The sequence below is a fragment of the Coturnix japonica genome, chromosome 1 (genome assembly GCF_054131305.1).
Source record: "Coturnix japonica strain WE chromosome 1, WE-NBRP24, whole genome shotgun sequence".
Lineage (NCBI taxonomy): Eukaryota > Metazoa > Chordata > Aves > Galliformes > Phasianidae > Coturnix > Coturnix japonica.
Window position 1 is genome coordinate 177,429,885 of NC_140663.1, and position 10,117 is coordinate 177,440,001.

General features: G+C 56.3%; 2 protein-coding genes across 2 annotated transcripts in view; one reads left to right on the forward strand and one right to left on the reverse strand.

Annotated features, from left to right (window-relative positions):
• PDE2A (phosphodiesterase 2A) overlaps positions 1-5,689 on the forward strand; it is a 114,619-nt gene extending 108,930 nt beyond the window's left edge. Inside the window, exon 28 of the mRNA XM_085541716.1 lies at positions 2,773-5,689. Coding sequence (XP_085397842.1) covers positions 2,773-2,992 — 220 coding nt within the window. The 3' untranslated portion in view covers positions 2,993-5,689. The remainder of the gene's footprint in view (positions 1-2,772) is intronic.
• Positions 5,690-8,138: 2,449 nt separating this feature from the next.
• Positions 8,139-9,909, reverse strand: LOC146762912 (uncharacterized). The gene is given in 5 exon segments (XM_085541774.1): positions 8,139-9,050; positions 9,052-9,336; positions 9,338-9,367; positions 9,369-9,854; positions 9,856-9,909. Coding segments are annotated over 5 exon segments (1,767 nt in total).
• Positions 9,910-10,117: the final 208 nt, after the last annotated feature.

Sequence of the window (10,117 nt, forward strand, 5' to 3'; positions counted from 1 at the left end):
CACCATTGGATCCCATAGTGTTGGGATGGGGACACGATCCCATTGACACCATTGGATCCCATAGTGTTGGGATGGGGACACGACCCCATTGACACCATTGGATCCCATAGCTCTGGGATTTGGACACGATCCCATTGACACCATTGGATCCCATAGTGTTGGGATGGGGACACGATCCCATTGACACCATTGGATCCCATAGTGTTGGGATGGGGACACGACCCCATGGACACCATTGGATCCCATAGTGTTGGGATGGGGACACGACCCCATTGACACCATTGGATCCCATAGTGTTGGGATGGGGACACGATCCCATTGACACCATTGGATCCCATAGTGTTGGGATGGGGACACGACCCCATTGACACCATTGGATCCCATAGCTCTGGGATGGGGACACGATCCCATTGACACCATTGGATCCCATAGTGTTGGGATGGGGACACGACCCCATTGACACCATTGGATCCCATAGTGTTGGGATGGGGACACGATCCCATTGACACCATTGGATCCCATAGTGTTGGGATGGGGACACGATCCCATTGACACCATTGGATCCCATAGTGTTGGGATGGGGACACGATCCCATTGACACCATTGGATCCCATAGTGTTGGGATGGGGACACGATCCCATTGACACCATTGGATCCCATAGTGTTGGGATGGGGACACGATCCCATTGACACCATTGGATCCCATAGCTCTGGGATGGGGACACGATCCCATTGACACCATTGGATCCCATAGTGTTGGGATGGGGACACGACCCCATTGACACCATTGGATCCCATAGTGTTGGGATGGGGACACGACCCCATTGACACCATTGGATCCCATAGTGTTGGGATGGGGACACGATCCCACTGACACCATTGGATCCCATAGTGTTGGGATGGGGACACGATCCCATTGACACCATTGGATCCCATAGTGTTGGGATGGGGACACGACCCCATTGACACCATTGGATCCCATAGTGTTGGGATGGGGACACGATCCCATTGACACCATTGGATCCCATAGTGTTGGGATGGGGACACGATCCCATTGACACCATTGGATCCCATAGTGTTGGGATGGGGACACGATCCCATTGACACCATTGGATCCCATAGTGTTGGGATGGGGACACGATCCCATTGACACCATTGGATCCCATAGTGTTGGGATGGGGACACGATCCCATTGACACCATTGGATCCCATAGTGTTGGCATGGGGACACGATCCCATTGACACCATTGGATCCCATAGAGTTGGGATGGGGACACGATCCCATTGACACCATTGGATCCCATAGTGTTGGCATGGGGACACGATCCCATTGACACCATTGGATCCCATAGCTCTGGGATGGGGACACGATCCCATTGCTCCCGTTGAATCCCATAGTGTTGGGATGGGGACCCATTCCCATTGCCCCCATTGCATCCCATGGCTCTGGATTGGGATGGGGACCCGTTCCTATTGCTCCCATTGTATCCCATCACGTTGGGATGAGGACATGTTCCCATTGCTCCCATTGAATCCCATAGTGTTGGGATGGGGACGCGATCCCATTGCCCTCATTGAATCCCATGGTTCTGGGATGGGATGGGGACCCATTCCTGTTGCTCCCGTAGAATCCCATTGCTCTGGGATGGGGTCACCTTCCTATTGCCCCCATTGCATCCCATCACGTTGGGATGGGGACATGTTCCCATTGCCCCCATAGAATCCCATAGCTTTGGGATGGGATCACGTTCCCATTGCTCCCATTGCATCCTGTGCTGTTGTGGTGGGGTCATGTTCCTATTGCCACTATTAAATCCCATGGCTCTGGGATGGGGTCCCATTCCCATTGCCCCCATTGCATCCCCGACCATTGAGCTGCGGACCCGTTCCCACTTCCCCCTTTCCCCCCATATCTCTGCTCTGAGTTACACCCCACACCCATTGCTTTCCCAACATTGGGGTTGATGGATCCAACATTGGGGTTGATGGATCCAACGATCCAACATTGGGGTTGATGTATCCAACGTTGGGGTTGATTTATCCAACATTGGGGTTGATGGATCCAATGATCCAACATTGTGGTTGATGGATCCAACATTGTGGTTGATGGATCCAACATTGGGGTTGATGGATCCAACATTGGGGTTGATGGATCCAACACTGGGGTTGATGGATCCAATGATCCAACACTGGGGTTGATGGATCCACATTGGGGTTGATGGATCCAACACTGGGGTTGATGGATCAAACATTGGGGTTGGTAGATCCAACATTAGGGTTGATGGATCCAACATTGTGGTTGATGGATCCAACGTTGGGGTTGATGGATCCAACATTGGGGTTGATGGATCCAATGATCCAACACTGGGGTTGATGGATCCACATTGGGGTTGATGGATCCAACATTGGGGTTGACGGATCCAACGTTGGGGTTGATGGATCCAACGTTGGGGTTGATGGATCCAAGGTTGGGGTTGATGGATCCAGTGTTGGGGTTGATGGATCCACGTTGGGGTTGATGGATCCAACGTTGGTGTTGATGGATCCAAAATTGGGGTTGATGGATCCAAGATTGGGGTTGATGGATCCAATGTTGGGGTTGATTTATCCAACGTTGGTGTTGATGGATCCAACGTTGGGGTTGATGGATCCAAGATTGGGGTTGATGGATCCAACGATCCAACGTTGGGGTTGATGGATCCAACACTGGGGTTGATGGACCCACGTTGGGGTTGATGACCCACGTTGCCCCCCATCCTCCTCCCCATCCAGGTTACTGCAGGACCTGTTCCCCAAAGCCTCCGAGCTCTACGAGCGCGTCGCCAGCAATCGTGAGCATTGGACCAAAGTGTCCCATAAATTCACCATCCGGGGGCTGCCCAGCAACAACTCCTTGGACTTTTTGGATGAGGACTACGACCCACAAGCCCCCGACCCACAGCTGAACGGGTGCCTGGATGCTGAGGGGCACCCGGAGTCGGGGGCAGAGTGAAGGTGGCGTCGTGGTGGGGACCGGGGATGGGGATGGGATGAGGTGATGATGGGCTGCGATCCCTGCCCCGGTGCCACTTATGGGGACGGTCCCCTCCCTCTGTGTCAATGGAGCCCCAGCCTGGTGGCATTTGGGGACAGCAGTGTCCCCATGGGGGATGTTTGTCACGGGCTCCCCAGTGCTGCTGCCCCCTGGATTGGGGCCACGCTGTGGGGTGAGCGATGGGGAGAGCCCCGAGCTTGTGGGGTGATGGGATGGGGACGACCCACAGCTTCTGGATGGGGAAGGGGGGGATGGTGGCTCTGCTCCTGGGGCAGCAGCAAAGGAGGGACCCCCAGAACCCTTATGGGGTGGCAGGTCGGGTGTCCCATCGGTGTCCCTATAGAGCCCTGCAGGGGATGTGGGGCTGGGGGGGCTCCAGGTTCAGGATCTGTGGGTCCAGGTGGGCTGGATGTGGGTGGTGGTGGTGGTGGCCTCGTGGTTCATGGTCACCGTGCATGGACCCTGGTGGTGTGCCATGGTCCCATCAGCCGCCATGCATGGAACACTGCCATCCCATTGGGGTCCCCCCGATCCTACAGACCCCCACGCATGGACACTGCCATCCCATTGGGGTCCCCCCAATCCTACAGACCCCCACGCATGGACACTGCCATCCCATTGGGGTCCCCCCGATCCTACAGACCCCCACGCATGGACACTGCCATCCCATTGCGACCCCTTCGGCCCTATTGCTTGCTGTGTATGGACACTGCCATCCCATTGCGGTCCCTTTGGTCCTATCAATGCTCTGTATGGATGCTGCCATCTTCCTATGTTCCCTCTGACCCCAAAGACCACCATGCATGGCCCCCTATATAACATCCCCTTGACCCTACCACCCACAAGCCACCATGCATGGCCCCTTCCACCCTTCCATGGTCCCACTGATCCCAAAGACCATTGTGCATTGATTATGGTGAGCTCTCCACGTCCTTCTGACCCTATAGACCATCATGCATGGCCCATTTGATGGTCCCTCTGATCACAAAGGACGGGCATTGACTTTGGTGACCATCCCGTGTCCTTCTGACTCTACAAAGCACCATGCACGACCCCTTCCACCCTTCCATGGTCCTACTGATCCCATAGACCCCCATGCATTGACTTTGGTGACCATCCCGTGTCCTTCTGGCCCTATAGACCGCCATGCATGGCCCTTTTTGCCCTTCCATGGTCCCACTGATCCCAAAGGCCATTGTACATTGATTATGGTGAGCTCTCCATGTCCTCCTGGCCCTACAAACCACCACGCATGATCCCTTCCACCCTTCCATGGTCCCACTGATCCTATAGACCCCCATGCATTGGCTTTGGTGACCATCCCGTGTCCTTCTGGCCCTACTGATAACCATGCATGGCCCCTTCTGCCCTTCCACGGTCCCACTGATCCCATAGACCCCCATGCAGTGACATTGGTGACCATCCCGTGTCCTTCTGGCCCTACTGATAACCATGCATGGCCCCTTCTGCCCTTCCATGGTCCCACTGATCCCATAGACCCCCATGCTTTGATGCTGGTGACCATCCCGTGTCCTTCTGGCCCTACTGATAACAATGCACGACCCCTTCCACCCTTCCATGGTCCCACTGATCCCATAGACCACCATACATGGAGTTTGGTGAGCTCTCCACATCCTTCTGACCCTACAAACCACCATGCATGACCCCTTCTGCCCTCCCATGGTCCCACTGATCCCATAGACCCCCCTGCTTTGACTTTGGTGACCATCCCGTGTCCTTCTGGCCCTACTGACTGCCATGCATGAATCGTGGTGGCCTTTATGGTCCCTGGGGTGGCCACTCACGGACCCTACAAGTCCCCTATTCCCCCCACCCCACTGACTATGGGGCCCCCATCCCTTGAGGTGCCCAGGTGGCCCCGTATCCCCTTTAAACCCCCCAATGCTGCAACGACGAGTCGTCCGCTTCGGTGTGAGAATCAACGGGATCCCATAAAGCCACCGTGGGGCCGCGGCCGTTCTGCCTTACCTCCTTGGAGATGCCTTCAGAGAGACGCTTCGTACGGCCCCATTTCGTTCCCCCCTCATATACCCCATAACCTTCCTATGGGGCGGGAAGGAGCCGACCCCAAAAAGGCAAAAAAATCAACCCCAAAAAGGATACAGGAGAAAGCCAACGCGGTGCTCGCCCCGACACCAGCACCGTCCCCTCTATCCACCCCACGTCCCCAATGGTCGGGATGTGGGGCTGGATGGGCTCAGCCCTATACCCGCTATGGGGCGCTTTTGGGGTGAGAAACCCTATTTCGACGCGCCGCGGTTCAGCTGGAGCTCCCCAACGCTTCGTCCCCACGGCGGCGGTGACGTGGGGCTGCTGACCCACAGCCCGTGGCCACGTTGTCCCCTTTGGGTCCTGGGGTGATGGCAGACACCCACCCCGCTGTGTGCTGCCCCCTGCCCCACATACGCCCCACAGCTCCTCTGGCTGCTGAATGGGGCTGTTCCGTCCTACTCCGACGCTCTCTTTTGGTTGGTGGTTCTTCTTTGCTTTCGTTGGGTTTTTATTTGGTGTGTGTGTGTGTGGTTTGTTTTCTTTGAGGGGTCTTTTCTTTGGGTTTTGGGGTTTTTTGTTTCTTTTTTTTTGTTTCTTTTTGGTGGCGGGTTTTTGGTTTTCCTAATAAATTTCATACGTCGATCTCCTGGCGCTGCTCTGGAGGAGCGTTGTGAGTGGGGAGACCATGGGGACACCGTGCTGTGCAGTGACACCAAGGGGGGACCAGTGCCATGGGGTGGAAACAAGGGGTCCATAATGCCATGGGGTGCCACTAATGGGTCCCTATTGACATGGGGTGGTAACAAGGGGGCCCCATTGACGTGGGATGTCAACAAGGGGTCCCCAATGCCATGGGGTGCCACCAAGGGGTCCCCATTGACATGGGGTGCGAACAAGAGGACACCGATGCCATGGGGTGGCACCAAGGGGTCCCCATAGATGTGAAGTGCCACCAAGGGGTCCCCAATGCAATGAGGTGCCACCAAGGGGTCCACAATGTCATGGGGTGGCAACAAGGGGTCCCCATTGACTTGGGCTGGTAACAAGGGGTTCCCATTGACATGGGGTGGCAACAAGAGGTCACTGATGCCATGGGGTGACAACAAGAGGACACCAATGCCATAGGGTGGCAACAAGGGGTCCCCAATTGCATGGGGTGGCATCAAGGGGTCATGAATTCCATGGGGTAGCATCAAGGGGTCCCCATTGATGGGATGTCAACAAGAGGTCCCCAATGCAATGGGGTGGCAACAAGAGGACACTGATGCCATGGAGTGGGAACAAGGGGTCCCCATTGATGTGGGGTGGCAATAAAGGGCTCTCAATGCCATGGGGTGGCCACGAGGGGTCCCCATTAACGTGGGGTGCCACCAAGGGGTCCCCATTGACCCCTAATGGGGTGACAACAAGGGGTTCTCAATGCAATGGGGTGGTAACAAGGGGTCTCCATTGACATGGAGTGGCAACAAGAGGTCACTGATACGGCCCTACATCAATGGGGACCCCTTGGTGGCACCGAGAGGTGCCCAATGCCAAGGGGTGCCACTAACGGGTCCCCATTGATGTGGGGTGGTAATAAGGGGTTCCCATTGACATGGGGTGGCAACAAGAAGACACCAATGCCATAGGGTGGCAACAAGGGTTTCCCAATGCCATGGGGTGGTAACAAGGGGTCCACAATGTCATGGGGTGGCAACAAGGGGTCCCCATTGATGTGGGGTGGCAACGAGAGGACACCAATGCAATGGGGGGCAACAAGGGGTCCACAACGTCATGGGGTGCCACCAAGGGGTCCCCGTTGACATGGGGTGGTAACAAGGGTCCCCATTGATGTGGGGTGGCAACAAGGGGTCCCCGATGCCATGGGGTGACAACAAGGGGTCTCCACTGACATGTAACAGCAACAAGAGGTAACTGATGCCATGGGGTGCCACCAAGGGGTCCCCATTGACTTGGGCTGGTAACAAGAGGTTCCCATTGACATGGGGTGGCAACAAGAGGTCACCAACGCCATGGGGTGGCACAAAGGGGTCCCCATTGATGTGGGGTGGCAATAAGGGGTCTGCAATGCCATGGGGTGGCACTAATGGGTCCCCATTGACGTGGGGTGGCACCAAGAGGTCCTCAGCACCATAGGGTGGAAACAAGAGGTCCATAATGCCGTGGGGTGCCACTAATGGGTCCCCATTGACATGGGGTGGCAACAAGGGTTTCTCAATGCAATGGGGGTGGCACCAGGGGGTCACCAATGCCATGGGGTGACACCAAAAGGTCCTCAGTGCTATGGGGTGGCATCAAGGGGTCCCCATTGACATGGGGTGGTAACAAGGGGTTCCCATTGATGTGGGATGGCAACAAGGGGTCCCCAATGAAATGAGGTGCCACCAAGGGGTCCACAATGCCATGGGGTGGCAATAAGGGGTCCCCATTGATGTGGAGTGGCACCAAGGGGTCCCCATTGACATGGGGTGCCACCAAGGGGTCCCTATTGACTTGGGCTGGTAACAAGGGGTCCCCATTGACATGGGGTGGCAACAAGAGGTTCCCAGTGCAATGGGGTGCCAACAAGGGGTCCCCATTGATGTGGGGTGGCAACAAGGGGTTCTCAATGCCATGGGGTGGCAACAAGAGGTCACTGATGCCATAGGGTGGCAACAAGGGGTCCACAACGTCATGGGGTAGCAACAAGGGGTCTCTATTGACATAGGGTGGCACCAAGGGGTTCCCATTGATGTAGGATGGCAACAAGGGGTCCCCAATGCAATGAGGTGCCACCAAGGGGTCCACAATGTCATGGGGTGCCACCAAGGGGTCCCCATTGACTTGGGCTGGTAACAAGGGGTTCCCATTGACATGGGGTGGCAACAAGAGGTCACCAATGCCATGGGGTGGCACAAAGGGTTCCCCATTGATGTGGGGTGGCAATAAGGGGTCCCCAATGCCATGGGGTGCCACTAACGGATCCCCATTGACGTGGGGTGGCACCAAGGGGTCCTCAGCACCATAGGGTGGAAACAAGAGGTCCATAATGCCGTGGGGTGCCACTAATGGGTCCCCTAATGGCCACTAATGGGGTGGTAACAAGGGTTTCTCAATGCAATGGGGGTGGCACCAGGGGGTCACCAATGCCATGGGGTGACACCAAAAGGTCCTCAGTGCTATGGGGTGGCATCAAGGGGTCCCCATTGACATGGGGTGGTAACAAGGGGTTCCCATTGATGTGGGATGGCAACAAGGGGTCCCCAATGCAATGAGGTGCCACCAAGGGGTCCACAATGTCATGGGGTGGCAACAAGGGGTCCCCGTTGACATGGGGGGGCACCAAGGGGTCCCCATTGACTTGGGCTGGTAACAAGGGGTTCCCATTGACATGGGGTGGCAACAAGAGGTCACCGATGCCATGGGGTGGCACCAAGGGGTCCCCATTGACATGGGGTGGCACCAAGGGGTCCCTATTGACATAGGGTGCCACCAAGGGGTCCCCATTGACGTGGGGTGGCACCAAGGGGTTCTCAATGCCATGGGGTGGCAACAAGAGGACACCGATGCCATGGGGTGGCAACAAGGGGTCCCCATTGACATGGGGTGGTAACAAGGGGTTCCCATTGATGTGGGATGGCAACAAGGGGTCCCCAATGCAATGAGGTGCCACCAAGGGGTCCACAATGCCATGGGGTGGCAATAAGGGGTCCCCATTGATGTGGAGTGGCACCAAGGGGTCCCCATTGACATGGGGTGCCACCAAGGGGTCTCCATTGACGTGGGGTGGCAACAAGAGGTCACCAATGCCATGGGGTGGCACAAAGGGGTCCCCATTGATGTGGGGTGGCAATAAGTCCCCAATGCCATGGGATGGCACTAACGGATCCCCATTGACGTGGGGTGGCACCAAGAGGTCCTCAGCACCATAGGGTGGAAACAAGAGGTTCATAATGCCATGGGGTGCCACTAATGGGTCCCCATTGACGTGGGGTGGTAACAAGGGTTTCTCAATGCAATGGGGGTGGCACCAGGGGGTCCCCAATGCCATGGGGTGACACCAAAAGGTCCTCAGTGCTATGGGGTGGCATCAACGGGTCCCCATTGACATGGGGTGGCACCAAGGGGTTCCCATTGATGTGAGATGGCAACAAGGGGTCCCCAATGCAATGAGGTGCCACCAAGGGGTCCACAATGTCATCGGGTGGTAACAAGGGGTCCCCGTTGACTTGGGCTGGTAACAAGGGGTCCCCATTGACATGGGGTGGCAACAAGAGGTTCCCAATGCAATGGGGTGCCAACAAGGGGTCCCCATTGATGTGGGGTGGCAACAAGAGGTTCCCAATGCCATAGGGTGCCACTAATGGGTCCCCATTGACATGGGGTGGTAACAAGGGGTCCCCATTGATGTGGAGTGGCACCAAGGGGTCCCCATTGACATGGGGTGGCAACAAGAGGTTCCCAATGCAATGGGGTGCCACCAAGGGGTCCCCATTGACGTGGGGTGGCACCAAGGGGTTCTCAATGCCTTGGGGTAACAGCAAGAGGACACCGATGCCATGGGGTGGCAACAAGAGGTCCACAACGTCATGGGGTAGCAACAAGGGGTCTCTATTGACGTAGGGTGGCACCAAGGGGTTCCCATTGATGTAGGATGGCAACAAGGGGTCCCCAATGCAATGAGGTGCCACCAAGGGGTCCACAATGTCATGGGGTGCCACCAAGGGGTCCCTATTGACTTGGGCTGGTAACAAGGGGTTCCCATTGACATGGGGTGGCAACAAGAGGTTCCCAATGCAATGGGGTGCCAACAAGGGGTCCCCATTGATGTGGGGTGCCACCAAGGGGTCCCCAATGCCATGCACATGCAGACAGCAGTGCATGCATACATGCAAAGGAGCTGCACGCACTTTGTAAACACACACACACACTGGGCGCTGCATGCATGCATGCAATCGAGCTGCATGCACACACTCACTACATGCACACATGCAAACGAGCTGCATGCACACTGTGCTAACATGCTGGGCCGTGCATGCACACGTGCAAAGGAGCTGCATGCACACACTGTGCAGACACACAAGGCACACA